General features: G+C 39.5%; 1 protein-coding gene across 1 annotated transcript; it reads left to right on the top strand.

Annotated features, from left to right (window-relative positions):
* The first annotated feature begins 95 nt into the window (after positions 1-95).
* Positions 96-14733, top strand: pgap1 (post-GPI attachment to proteins inositol deacylase 1). The gene is made up of 26 exons (XM_088415460.1): positions 96-355; positions 2730-2883; positions 2965-3140; positions 4008-4179; positions 4251-4411; positions 5149-5201; positions 5294-5360; positions 5430-5535; positions 5619-5677; positions 5765-5848; positions 6009-6058; positions 6150-6201; positions 6277-6354; positions 6746-6821; positions 6892-6965; positions 7029-7080; positions 7158-7227; positions 7315-7420; positions 7930-7968; positions 8075-8259; positions 8328-8558; positions 9155-9290; positions 9417-9467; positions 9542-9723; positions 10063-10167; positions 10241-14733. Exons 1-26 carry the CDS (start codon positions 164-166, stop codon positions 10377-10379), a joined length of 2850 nt encoding a protein of 949 aa, XP_088271586.1. The 5' UTR covers positions 96-163; the 3' UTR covers positions 10380-14733.
* Positions 14734-15120: the final 387 nt, after the last annotated feature.

Raw genomic sequence — 15120 nt, 5'->3', positions numbered from 1 at the left:
ATATTTAAAAATAGTAAATTACTTCTACTTGGGTTCACTTCCGACACGTTGGGGGAAGTGACGTCACATCGCCTCTCCGTCGTCATGGTGCCAGTTGATTTTTCGGTGTTCCAGAGGCGATTGTGTGTGCCAACCCGGCATCGGGTAGAGTCGAGTGGGCAACATGACAAGTGACAAGCGGCCACCGTTAAACTGCGACTTGTCAAGAAAGTGGCGAAGAGCTATTAAAATGGCGACGCTGCTCTTTTACGGCTTGGCTCTGGGGCTCCTCGCCGTCGGCCTGAGAGAGTGGCTCACCGGCTTTGAAGAGGACCGATGCAGTATGACCTACATGTTCCAATATCCCGAGTATAGGGTAGGTAGTAAATCCGGATTTTTATTACGGCTAAACACATTAGTCCATTTTTATTCATCGAGCGTAGTGAAATGTGAGGGGGCTTTTCCATGAGCATAAAAACACAGGTGGAGAATTCATGAGGACGCCATTCCTTGGCTTGTTCATGATTGGCATGTACAGAAATTCTTCGCTTTATTACTTAAATTCGTTCCGAAGACATGACCCGATTTTGTACGAAAATCGTAACTGGCAGCGTAACTTTTTGGACTTATTATTTTAATTGAAAAAAAAAAGACCAAAAGATTTAACAAATGTCTTACTTGTTTTTAATTTAAAGGAAAATCATTTTGTAGACTTTCTTAAAAAAGTACATTTTTTATCATCTGTAAAATACTAAAAAAAACTATTAATTATGTAATGGTAAAACTCAACTTTTATATTTACAATGTACATAACGAACTGTGGTTCTTTTGTGGGGATACTGTATTGATGCTATATAGATAACACTATTGAATGTGCATCAAACAGTCACATTTATTTTTAGCTAATACCAAATCAAAATAGTGAATTAACATGCTTGCTTCTTAATGATGTCACTTCTATGATGTAATTCAGACATTAAAACTCCCATAATGCATTTCACCATGTTCAATACCAAAGGTGCACTTATCGGAATTTCTATCAAACACATCTGAACAAAATCGTTGTTTCCCTCCATGTACAAATTATGCACTTTCTCACTTGTCGTAGCAGTAGTAGCAATGATCTTAAATCCAGCGTCCACCCTGCTCCAGACTGAGACAAGACCTAATAAAACGTATTTTGATTCTGAAATGAGACGAAGACACTCAAAAAGCTGTACTTAAAGTTTTAACCCATCTCAAGACCAAGACTGACCTCAAGAAGTACAATGGCAATTAACAGTTTTATATTTATGGCCTTGACGTGATTTTCCGTTCAGTTTGCTCCTGAAATAAAGAATGAATATTGTAGGATTCGATTTTAGTTCTTTGTAGTTCCCGATTCAGTAAATAGGAATACACAATTAGAATTCCTGTTAACAGCTTTCATGCCCACGCAGACTGAATTGCCTCATATTTTCGAGCCATAAAACATCTGAAAAATCTAATTTGCCTCAATAATAACTTAGCAGTGCATATGAAGAACAAAAATAAAGAGGGCAGTTCAGTATAAACACTGGCATTAGTGTTTTACGTCGACTGTGTGGTCTGATGGACGTTAGCCAGCCAAACTACTGATAAAGGAATTTTATGAACCTATGACTTTATACTTCATTTTTTGTTTTGGTGATGGGCACAATGCGTTTCCTGATAAATCTGAAGCAATGCAATAGCTGTCAAGCAAGTCAGACAGGACTTTTCAGCATACTCAACACAAGTGGCTGCGCTGCTTTCTCTGCCAGGGGCCATGTGTAATCATCAAAATGTCATTCCATAGTAGTGGAAAGTAATGCAAAGTCAACTAAAATGATGGTGGGAGTCTGTATGTGGCCTTTCCTTGACTTTAAGGAAAGATTGAGAAAATAAGCACCTTACTTGCAGTTTCTGCCATGACAAATCTGTATTTGATCAATCACCAAAATATGTAAACATTATGCATTCCAAAAGGCTTTTCATAACTGAATTGTTCATAGGTCGTTGCAGATTAGATTTCAATCTATAAACGTTAGCTTGATTTTTTTTTTTTCCCAAGTCCACCTCCAGGGGGTACGCCCGCCACACCCTAGTCTCAAATGACGCATTGTAAGCGGCCACACTCGGTTGGAGGGTCAGCCCCCTACCTCGGGTTTTTGTGCACTGAATTTTTCATAAACCAAACAGTCTGAATGAAGAAACAAAAAACATTTTCCAATAATCTATGCCCTTTTAAATCATTTTTTTCAGCCAATGCCCCCTGACTAGTGAAAAAAATGCTGTCATCAGTGTACTATTCCTGTCACTGCATTAAAAAAGATGGGCCAAAAATAATGACCAAATAATGGCTCAAAAATGGACCAACCCGACATTTTGATTGTTACAATTTTTGAGGATGTCTTGTACAAAATAACCTTTTGTTTGAGGTTATTTGAACAAAACAATACAGAAGTTGGGTCCAATTGACACAAACATTGAGTTGGTTCTTTTTTTGTCGCATACTTGGGTTATTTTTAATTCAACTATATTTAGAGTGCATCAACTGAGATATGGTGATTCTTGCAGAGACCATTTCAAAATCTTAACAGTACCCCTTGAAGTACCGTCACACATTCCATTTTAGAACCACTGATATGCTTGTATATGAATGTGCTACAACGTTGCGGCGTGTAATTACTGCTTAGGAACAAACTTACACAAAACACAACTTTTCTTCATTTTTGTGTCGGATTGTTCAGCGTGTACCGTTGAGTCGTCGCGTGACCAGACAGTACCCGTCATACGGGCTCTATCTGTATGGAGAGGGTGTTTACGCTCAGGAGAGCCGTGATCTTCAGCTCTATGGTGCACCCGTGATCTTCCTGCATGGAAACGCAGGAAGCTACAAGCAAGGTAAACACACTCGTTGATTTTTTTTCTCTCATCCAAGTGGGCTATATAAATGCTGATTCTTCCAATCTTAACCACTAATAGTGCGTTCTTTGGGCTCGGTGGCATTGAGGAAGGCAGAACACGTAGAGGGCGGTCTCCATCTCAACGTGTTCTCCGTGGACTTCAACGGAGAACTGGTGGCCCTGTACGGTGGCAGTCTGCAGCGACAAACACACTTCCTACACGAAAGCATCAAGGCCATCCTGAAGCTTTACAAGGTCCAGTCTTAGTTTCTAAACACTCACCGCTTGGTCCATGTTCATGAGAGGACCCACAAAATTCCACAAAGGTGGTGGCCTATCACATGCTGAAAATTATAGTTCGTAGGAAGGCAAGCGATGCTAGAATCTTGATTTAATTACCTATTCGGGGCAAGAGGTTTTCTGTTAGCGCCGTACGTTGTTTTTGCGGCATAAAAACACCCAAGAAAATTAAAAAATAATTGTTTTGCATACTAAATCATTGCAAAGCGTTCGTGTACTATATTGTTGTTAAAAAAATAGATACATACAAGTTTTCAAGTTTATCCAAGCTTATCTTCTAGGAGAAAAATGTTGTGCATCTGGTCACATTTATGAGCCATGATGTCACCTTTGTTATGTTTAGATTACATAGATTGGGCTTTATGAATATCAGTTGTTTACTGTGCCCCAAAAAGATACCAGTCAAATATGTGCACCATTTGGCTTCGGGAAATGCAACAGCCATGGCTGTAAATAGTCTGATAAGACATTCTTCTTTTGAGCTACATGCCTGAGACGCTGCTAAGTTCCCTTTTCTGGTAATACGGCTTTCAAACCAAATCTGTCCATACATTGCTTTAGATGGGAAAGTAGCATGGCTACCATTTTGGCAAACTTTTTTAGGCTGCATCACTGTAAGTATATATTGACGGTGAGCAGCACAACTGCTTTGAGTGAATTGGACACAGTTTTGTGTCCGTTGAATGCCGATATCTGCTGGTTCTGTCTATGTTCAACTAACGTGGATTTTTTTTTCTATCACAGGGACTTCTCAAATGTAATCCGCATGAGTGATGAAAGTATGTACCTTTTAAGGTTTTAATAGTTGGCTTCTCTCTTTAGCACCTGAAGACACCTCCCCAGAGCGTAGTACTTGTGGCCCATTCTATGGGCGGTGTGGTTGCCCGTGCACTTTTCACGTTGCCCAACTTCAACGCCAAGCTGGTCAGTCTTATTGTCACCCAGGCGTCCCCTCATTTGGCTCCAGTGCTGGTCTTAGACCAGTACCTGCGAGGTAAGAGGAGTAGGACTGTGTTCAGTTAGTTAACTGCTATGGTCTGACCTGTTCTTTTTTTTTGTTGCCAGACTTCTATTCTTCGCTGAGGAATAAGTGGGTGAAAAAGGCATACGAGCTGAGGAATGTCACGGTGCTATCAATCGGCGGTGGATACCGTGATTACCAAGTGCGCTCTGGTCTGACCTCCCTACCTTGTTATCCAGATGACCCCACTAAATTGTCCTTGGTGGTGAGTTGAGTGTTGTGGCATTGATGGGAAATTACTTACTTTGCTAATTAAGTACAAACTACAAGTGATCCATTAAAAAAAAAAAGAAGAATCAAAATACTTTGGTCTCGCATTTGAACAGTTAAATTCACTGATTCTCAACCTTTTTCAGTTATATTCCCCCTGTGAAATGTTTTTTTAAGGAAAGTATCCCAAAACCAATTTAAAGTGTTTTTGGATGAAAAAAAGGAAAACACTTAAAACCAAGTGCTGTGCGATGTCAAATTTGACAACTACATTTATAGTGTTATAACTAGGCGTACTTCATTCAGCAACTCCAGGAAATAGATTGTGTAACATCATCTGTTTTATCTCGGGTTCATCTGTCGGAAAATTGCGTCTCTGTTGACAATGTGCTTTTGTATAAAACTGAGAAAAAAAGTACTGTTTCAGTCACGGCATTACAAAGAATGAAACTAGATTTGCTCACACTGTCAGAAAGAAACACTTAAAATCTCATGTGGAGCACATAGAATTAAAGTGCATTCAAGTCCTCGTAGGAGTTTTTGCATCCCCATTTGAGAACCACTTGTCAAACTGGTTAACACTGCAATAGAGTATGTTTTTCACTTAATGACAACATCATTTTAGTTTTCTTCTGTGAAAAAAACAAAATTGTTAGGTTTGTCTTACGTCTATTTTGCTATTTTACTGTTTGATGAATATCCATGTTGTTTTCTTTTTTTTTTCTTGCCAAGGCCACTGCAGTTCCGAGGACCTGGGTATCCACTGACCATCTTTCCATAGTGTGGTAAAAAAAAAAAAAAAGCCTCACTTACTTTGGAGTTCATTGTTTTTTTTCTATAAAGCGATCAAGCAACACTGCATGTATTTTCTCTGCAGGTGCAGGGAGCTTGTTCTGGCTACAGTCAGGGCTTTTTTGGACCTTGTCGATCCTGAAACAAGACAAGTGCGTCATGGCCAATTAAATTTGAATATTACCTTTTGCTGGTAACATCTTTTTTTTTTTTTTTTAAAGTTCACAGACAGCCAGGCAAAGAAGACTGCTGTGCTCAACCACCACTTCATTAGACACCCCGTGCGAATGTTGGGAGACACTCAAGAAGCCATTGTCTCCATACAAGGTAAGGTATTGATTCAGTTGATAGAGTATTATTTTTACCTATAATTTCTTGTCAGTAATCTGAATCTGTTGGAACAAATGCAGATACTCCAGAGGCATGGAGTGAAGTGAACACTTTGCGTTTGGCATACATTACGTCAAAGGTACTGCAAACTTGGGTCCAATGCATTCAAGACTTTTGCTTCCTTTCCTTGTAACTGCAAGTATTTTGTACTGCTCTGCACTTCCAGGATGTAGAGGTCAAATACTTCATGTTCGACCTTTCAAGTCGCAGAAAGGCCTACAGTCATTTCTACTGTCGAAGCAGCAGCCTGGTGAGTTTTGCAGGACTATATTTTAATTTCTATCACAAGCAGTATTGGAAGATGAATGGCTGGATGCTAATAGATGAATAGATGAATGTTGTTGCATAAAAATGTATATTAAATTTTTGTAGTGATAAACCTAATGAAAATCCGTTCTCCTGTTCACCAGGACATGACCAGCTGGTTATACGGCTGCGTGCGCCAAAATAGTTCTTCATGGTAAGTATTCAAGTACACTCCACCAGCTTAAACATTCAACATGTAATCGTGTCACTGTCCTGTAGCACAGTAGAAATGTTTCTTTCCGCAGTGTGCACGCCGTGGATTTATCTAAGGGGACTGAGCTTCTTCCTCCATATAAGGTCATTAAAGCACATTGCTAGTATGAACTGTGCTCGTAGTGGTTGTTTATATGGCTGCTCTATCACCGTCTTCAGGTTTTAACGCTGAGTCTTGCTGACCTGTCTTCATTCACTCACTTGGTAGTGTCAGCCTCGAACGTCAATGGCAAACAGGTGTGTATTTCTCACAGTTTTTTTTTCTTATTAAGAAATTGCTTTGTGTCTCTAGGACATTGATGTCCAACTCCAGTCCTCGAGGGCCGCTATCCTGCATTTTTTTTTTTTTGGTTTTCTCTCCCCAGGTGTGTTTGAGAGAGAGGGTTCAAAAACATGCAGGATACCGGCCCTCCAGGACTGGAGTTTGACACCTGTGGTTTAGAGACTTATCCCTATGTAGAAACTGACCTGTTAAAATGTTCTAATCTTTTATCTATTATTTTTTTCAATTTAAGCTATAAAAATTAGCCTCATTGTTCACTCGATTCTCCGGGAGCAGCATGTATGTTTTATATGGTGCCATGTCCATGAACTGATTGAATGACCTTGTGTGCTTTGTGGATTGCAGTTCATGGTGGAGTGTGAGTGGCAAAGACAACAATCTCTGGCTCTCTCACTCACTGTCCCACATGTTCTGTCTTTAGGTGAGTTGGCCTTGCTACTCTGAGCTTCATTTAGAATTGGTGGGGTTACAATTTTTCTTATTTACTTTAGGTTTGACTGTCAGCGACATTACAGTGAAGTCGAGTGGACTTTTCCACACTATTGAGCTGCAAGACTTTCACGAGGTAAGATGTAGTCATCATATCCTAGCTTTGTCACCGCAGTGCTGACATCTTTTCTGTATTTAGGTTTATCAGGCTTTCAGAATTAACATTGCAAGTCAGTGTAAAGTAAAGAATGGTAAGTTGCAAAACATTCTTTTAGCAAGTCATTTGGGAGGAGAGAAAAAAAACATTCACTGTGTTCGGTTTTCTCAGTTAGTAGATCACCCAGCGTCTACAGAATGAAGGTACCCTGGTTCCTTGAAGACGTTTTAATGACAGCCAGGTTAGTGATAATTAGTGTCTGCTGCCAGGTTGTCATTCATGTTATTCTCCTTGACCTTTTATCTCCAACGTGTGGTCATTCTGCTAGTGTACCATCGGTGACAGAAATCCCCGGGATGCTCCACACCAATCGTCCTGACAACGAGTCTAGTGTCCTCCTTCAGCTTCACACTGCCCCCAACTGCCAATATAAGGTTGTGTATGCAGCAATACACAGACGTTCACTTTATTCCTCCATAATGTCCATTTCTTGGGAACAACGATAATTTTGTTAAGGCGTCAGAAATGGAACAAAAAAACCATTTGAATCTACAGATCATCGCTCGATGAGCATTTCCTCTGCATTGGGATAAAACAAACAAAAAACACAAACATGTTCACAGTCCTTGTTTTAATGTGCAGATATAAAATAAACTATATCTCATTGTATTTGATGAAGAACTTTCATAAAAGTCCATTTAAAAATGTTTTAATTTGTATTTTAAACCAGTATTTTAAACAATAATAATACTGAATATTTAGTTGCAACAGAAAAAGTAATTTTAGACTTCTCTGACCCCGTTTTTTACCCTTGTTTTTGTAAATAAGATTTAAACACCTATTTATTGTTGTAAACTTTAAAACGTGTCAATTCATTGCACAGAATAACACCATATATGTATCATTTGTATGTTTACTATTTCATATTTTGTCCATTTCCCAGGTCTCTGTGAAAACGTCCTTACCTAAGGTGTTAGGACAGGTAATTTTTTTTTATTTTTGTATTGAAGATAATTTGTGTTTGTTTTTTTTGTTGTGCCTCAAATTGCTTTTCCAAGACTAATAAAATGGGCCGTTTCTTCACACAGATCTTGCGCTTCTTTGTCCCCATGGTGCCAGTGTACACAGCCGTAACCCTCCTGCTGGCCTGCGGCGGTCAACTCTTCATTATCTGCAAGTCGCGTAGAGCCGCGTCCATGAGCCTCGTGCTCTGCAAAGGCCTCCAGCCCCATAAAGTCAACTTGTCCGTTTATATCATCCACATCCTTTTCAGGTAGGCGCGGGGACGCCGGGACAGGTTTGGTCATGAACCTTTTCGAAAGTCTTTTTTCTCCTCATCAGTTGTAGTTGGTTAAAAAACACATGGTCGCTGCTTTGCCTTCCCCTGATGGATGTGGCCCCTCCTATCTTCCCCGACGTGTTACCTGATGATGACGTTGAGCCATGCGCGGAGTGGCCGTACCTCCTGCACCCACTCCTCTACATCATCGGAGCAGCTGTGGCATTCTGGGGCACCGTGCTGCTCCGACTCAGCATCAGACTTTTTTCATTGATCTTAGCTGTGCTGCATAGGTACTAACAACACATGCCCCCCCTTAATACAGTCGTTCAGGTTTTGCTTTTGAACATCACAGAATTTTCATTCAACTGCTCATCTGTGGTATAACAAAATGACACAACTCACTATAGTAAACCCACGCCATTGTGGCTTCTCGGTTGATTTTTTTTTGTTTTAATTTTACTGTCAACCATTAGATGGAGGCACAATATTTAGTTGAGTCCTTGTAAATGTAAAAGCGTAGTTTATGGAGTAAGAGCGCTGTTTAAAAGACTTACACGGGTTTACACATTCGTATCCGTCGTTTGACGATTGGTATCCGTAAACTATGTGTTGTGAGTATGAGTCCCAAATTTTGTGAAAAGTTGCATTTTCATTCATTTTTTCCAATTTCAAACAAAAATATATTCCCAGGTCAGCAGAATCTCTTCAAATAAATGCTTCCCTGAAGTGTGCAACATTTTGAACTGATTCATTAGAAGAATGAGAAGTTTAATGTGTAGACAAAAAAATAGCTATTTGATTATGGTGCTGGTTAAACATGAAGAATAATCATTTTTGGTTCAGCAAAGAATCAACAAAGGAAGGTTATTAATTGTTGCTCTTGTAGATCATCCATCTCAAGGGACTGTGGCACTTTGTGCCTGCGAACCCAGATCATCGTTACAATATTGCTGACGATCCTGGGCTGGAACACCTGTGGAGCACTGTCAATCATGGCTGCCTTTCTGATTCACCTGTACAGGGTGAGTGAATGAGGTCTAAGAGCATTATGATTTTTAAAAAAATCAGTATAATGTGCCAAACTGACCCATGTACATATTCACTGTTCTGTGCATATGACTGCAGCGTATTTGCATTCATGTGTCCAGGTAATGAGACTACAGATGACAGAAAGGTCCTTGCGTCACATTCTCAATCTGGTAAGGCAAAATGAACACACAATACGATGTGACACAAAAAGTCGAGTTATCAACTTTCCTGCAATATTTTCCAGGCCCCTCAGAAGCACAAAAAACATTCCGTGGCCGTAGAATCCAATGGTGCGCCGCTGCTGTCCGATTGGGCTCTACAGGAAGTCAAAGATGACTTGCAGCTCCACCTGTGTCTCTCAGCACTCTTTACTGTACCCATGATCCTCAGCACACCCTCGCTCGTCTATTGGAGCCGCAACCTGCGGTACAGCGCTACACCATTATCACAGAGTAACAAGCACTCAGCTCATGCTTTTCCTGGTCACCGCTATTGGCCGCAGTCACTTAGTCATTTTGCATTATTTGTTAGCAATAAGGTAAATACTGTCAATGCAAAAAGCTATGTGGAACTGGTTAACAGCTTGAATCTTTTTTTTTTTTTTAAAGTTTTGAAACGACGGCTCGGTTTTAGGACAATTTTAAAATGGTATCGCTCCTATGAAACACTATTTTTTTTTGCCACTAGATGGTTGGTTATTGGTCATTTTCCCATCACTAAATTGTCTTCTTCAAAGCAGTGACTATGACCTTTGTTATTTTGCAGCTACTCCGCCCAGCTGGATCCTGACCCTTACTGGCCATACTTTGTCCCTCTGAGCGTGGTCTACTTGAGGCTCATTAACTGCAATACTCAGACCCTCACCAACAGGTACTTGCACGCACTTGGGGAATCCTCAGCGACACTATCCCAACATTAACTTGACCCCCAACCCCCACCCCAGCAAACTGCTGCTCCCGACGTCACTTCTGCTGCTGCCCGTGTCCATCGCTATGGTGATCTTCTGCCCGATGCACCTGTATAGAGTGACGTACTTCCTGTTGGGAGCCCTCATCCCCCTGGCCTTATGTTGTCACCTCTGATGGTACCTAGTTCTGTTTTTTTTCTTTTGTTTTCGTGCCTGTTTTCCTGTGAACACTTGGTAATATGATCTTAATTTTTTGTTTGCCTTGGAGCAGGGCTATAGACATACATTACTCGGTGAAACGCCTTCTCCATATACAGTAGCTGACAAGTGAAGGGAATTGCACATTTTGTTATATGCACATAACTTAAGTGTCAAACACTCACTTTTTTCATGTTAATTATAGGCACCTTATAAGTACTGTATATAAAGACTTTGCTGTTGGGCTTGGGCATAACCCCTTCAAATGTTCGGGGTCCACTTGATTTATTTGTAAAGAACGTCTTAATATTGCTGTATCTATAATTGGTTGTAGACGTAGGGATAGAATGATGTTTTTTCTTCAGAGCGTATAATGATTATCAGTAGTCAAGGGGCGCGATAACTTATATTCTGAGCCTGTATTTAGTTTAAGTAAAAGGGAAAATATTGGCATAAAAGAAACAACTTTGTTGAAATTGTGTTAATGAGTTTTAAATGTTAAAAAAAAGTATGGTTAAGTGCTCAAGCAGTGCCTTGATGTATTCGAAAAACCCTGACATAGTGACACCCAACCCAAATGCTGCTTTCAAGGAAGGTGGGAAGTCGCATTTATCCCACTTGAATTATCCCGCTTTGTCTCAAGGTCGCAGTTATGCGTAATTCCTCAAGATAACGTCGTTTACCTGTTAAAATTTGACCGTTATTTTAATTTCAAACAATAATAATCAAATAATCGCTCTATCCGTACTTAGAAAACCTCTCTTGGTGAATTTATTTTTTAGAAGTTTTTTTTTTTTTGGAGTCAAAGGCTCATAGACCAGATGGGGTGCTACAATGTTAAGAGACATTTAGTTGTAAAATCACGATGCACAAATTTTGTTTATAACTTTACATTCTCTTTTATATTAATCATGTTCCATAAAGTGCAATTTTGTTTCTCTCATTACAAAAAGCTGTAAAGGATTTACGGGAGACTGGAGCAGATGAATGTCATTGAAGAGAATTTGACAAGTGTTTTGATTTACATGCATTGTCATGTGACGAACGATGCTCACAAGTCAGGTGGCCACTATCTGCATGAAAAGTGCCACTCTTAAAGTGTGTAGAGCATTTGCTGCCAATTGGGACCAACAAGTTTGCCTTCCGTTGTATGTCTATAGCTCTGCCCACCCGCCTACGAGGAGCGCGTTACGCTGCTGTTACGTAAGCTTATCGCCAGGGTTTGACCCCGTTTGAATGTTTTTTTTTTTTTTGTCATGCTACTACTGTTCACTGTTAAAAGTCCTACACTGCCTTTACCGACGGACTGTAGAAGCTCAGCCTCATCTATTGCCTGCCGTGCTCATGCATTCCTTAAGAGAACCCAAAGTTTACACACGCAACCTAATGCAGTACAGTCGTCCATCTTTGAAGAACACAAGAGCAGTAAAATGACATCTTCATGGGGCGGGGGGGTGCTTTTCCACCCAATTCTCTATTTCTTAGTATACAAGCAATAGAAGGCTGTTATCCTTAAACATGGTGGAGAAAATGCATAATAGGTCTCCTTCGAGTTGGACATTGATTAGTTGACCACTTGTCTGTGTGGACACCAGATGCCTTCGGACCCTGAATGGAGCTGAGCTCTTCAGCCATTTGTCAGACTTTAGAACCTTGCGCTCGCATATTCACACCGTAGCGATTCGCTTGCTCATCAAACGGATATTTGTAGTCCCTGCCAAGCAATAACGGCTGCTGTTGTTAAGTTATAACACTACAGTTATTTTATTGGCAAGCTACTGGTCTCGCAAACAGCACACGTTGTTTGGTTAAATTTATTCATGTCATGGATTCAGGTAAATCTTTCCTGTGCTGTTATTTTTTTTTTCCCCAATTGACTGTCCGTTACACATATGATCACAAATAGGCATGGGCCGATATTAGATGTGGTAACCATGAGCAGAAATATCAGGATATCGTGGTAATTTATAACTCTATTTTTTTCGTTGAGCACAATATATTTTCTAAACAAAAGATTGAACTTATTTTTTAAACGAAATACGTTTTTGAATTGTTTTTCTTAGCAAGTCACAGTGTCCTGTTTTTAAGACAATGACCTCCTCCTTACCCTCAATGCATGCCAAGAAATTTATTTAAAAAAAAAAAAAACGTTGATCGCCATCTAATTAGCGCCATCTAATTCGGCGCACTACACTTTGAAAAATTCTTCTAAAATGATTTTTTAAAATAACGTTTATTGTTATGGTTTGCAACCCTTAAATTAATACAGAAAACTACTTTGTTTGACCAGCATGAGCATAAATATGTGTTTTTGATCAAAAATTAGCACTTACATTTGCCTTTTTGAAGTTGTGTTTTGAGAGACATCTTGTAAGCTTCAAAAAAGGCACGGAGAATGTGAATTGTGGGAAGTGTCATGACTTGGTTTTGATTGGTAAAGTTTTGTCCAATCATTTCCATGAAGTGGCGTCATTATCAACAGTATCATAAAAGAATGAATTGGGGGGAAAAAATACTAAGGGGCTGAAATTTCCAGCAGATGATTAAAACGTATAATTTCAAAATGCAATGACTCTGAAATTTCTACGTAATTGCAGCTGGACGTGCGAGATTTTATGTACAAAAATAATCATTGCCCAAAAAAACGTTATAATTATAATTTGTGAGATGCATTATAATAGCATTTATTACATTGATTTTCCTACGATTTTTGCAACATTCCATTGAGCGGTGGTCAAACTAAGTTAGCAAACAAATTATTTTTTGACTTGTGTTTCACCTCAAGACAATAGGTGGCGCTAGAGACAGTCAATGACTATGCCTTAGTGTCATTTTAACGTCACAGACTACAAAGACAGACCATACCATGTTAATAAATTAAACCCACATATGTATAGATAGAACTGATGCCACTGAATGATATGAGAAAAAATCATAAGTCACTATTACGCCTTTAAAAGCATTTACAAAATTAGGGGGGGGGGGGGGGGGATGCAACGTGTAAAGTTTGCAAAGTGTGTGCACAAGGGTTAAAATGGTTATCGGCCCATGCCTAATCACAACTAATTAATGATTGTAAAATAAAGCTTCATGAAGTACATCTGAATTTTTACTCCACTAGGTGGCACACTAAAGTAATGTCTAGTGCAATGGAAATGTGTTCCATTTCCATTGTCTTGAAACCAAGATTGCCATCCGGAAGAGCAAAAAAAAAGATCAAAAGCTTCATTTTGCCATCAGTACAGATAACTACAGTGATCTATACACTACCAAGCTCGTCCCAACACTTCTGTGCCTCTTTGCTTGGCTTAACCCTCCTGTTATGGTCCTTTCTCAGGAACACCACGGATCAATTTAATTCTACAAAGTGTCACTAAACGCCCACTGAACTAAACTTGCAAATGAGTGAAATAAAATTTTGTAAATACGTAATGTGTATGAAGCAAAGCAAGAGTCGCATATTGATAAATGACATAACAGGGGGGCTACGCATACTGTGCTGACCTTAACACTACACGTGAAATCATCAATTTAATTTCAAGTGCCTCTGAGGAAAAATGCTAACCTGTGCGTTCCTTTGGAAAGGCAGCAAGTAGGACTCTTCTGCTGAAATTTTTGAGGAAAAAAAAAATGCCAACTGTACTACTGACTGTAAAAAGCTGTTGTGATGTTGTGCCAACTTTTTGTGGTTTTGGTATCCGTGCGTATGTGGATGTGTTTTGGCAACACTTTTTATTAGCTGTCTGAATTTTAACCACATTTTGAAGAGGCCTGATTTGGATCTGACGATATCCGAATCTGTGCATTTTTTTTTTAATATGCCACTTGAATAAAAAAATTGTGTTACATGAACCATTCAGTGTGAACCCAGCTGTAGAAAACCAAGAGAGTACTCTAGCTGTGCGCGGTGGTGTGAAAACGAAGCCTCGTGAAACACTTGAGAATTTTTTTTGGGGTGCTTTTGGAATAAAAATACAGGAAAGTGCAATGGAAATGTATTAAATTTACATGGCGTCTTCAAAACAACAGTACAACCGAGAGGGGCAATGAAATATCTCAAGTATTTCACGAGGCTTCAATTTACCACCACTAGCTGTGTGTTCTGCATGGTTAAGGCTTCTACGCGTTGTAACGCGGCAGTATTTTTTGTGTTCTTGTGTCTGTTGACAACATACTTTGTCAGCAAAGTTTGATGTTGTGAATCAAATGCAAAACATCCACAAGGAATCTGTCACTTGGTCAAAAATGTTGGCACCCTTTAAAAAATCACATACATGGTTTCTGAAATAACTTGAATCTGTTGAGGAATAAATAAAAACAAACTAATGTCAGGCTTTACCTTTTTGTGCGTTCAAATTAGTTTGAAAAGAAAAAAATAATGTTCCAGGCATGACATTAAAAAGCATTATTTGCCACTACATGTTTAAAACAACCGTGCCATTGATAGGAGCATCAAAAATAAATAAATGAAAATCAAGTGTTCCATGAGGCTGTCCTACCTGTATTTCACTGAAGATACAATATTTTATAGTTCATTTTAAATTATGATGGGAGCCTTGTGAGTCAATACAACCTTAGCAGTCAATGTCAAAGAGTGGCCACTGGGTGGCGGTCTCTTCCAACGTATGAGGCGTAAGGGGCCTTTTCTTCCTTTGTTAAATCCCCGCAGTAGCTAGAGATCGCTTCTTCGATAACACCTGTTGATGACTATTGCACTT

Source organism: Hippichthys cyanospilos, chromosome 5 (assembly GCF_059441005.1).
Source record: "Hippichthys cyanospilos isolate Australia breed blue-spotted pipefish chromosome 5, RoL_Hcya_1.0, whole genome shotgun sequence".
Classification (NCBI taxonomy): domain Eukaryota; kingdom Metazoa; phylum Chordata; class Actinopteri; order Syngnathiformes; family Syngnathidae; genus Hippichthys; species Hippichthys cyanospilos.
Note: the sequence above shows the minus strand (reverse complement) of the source record. Positions and strands in the feature narration are given on the sequence as shown.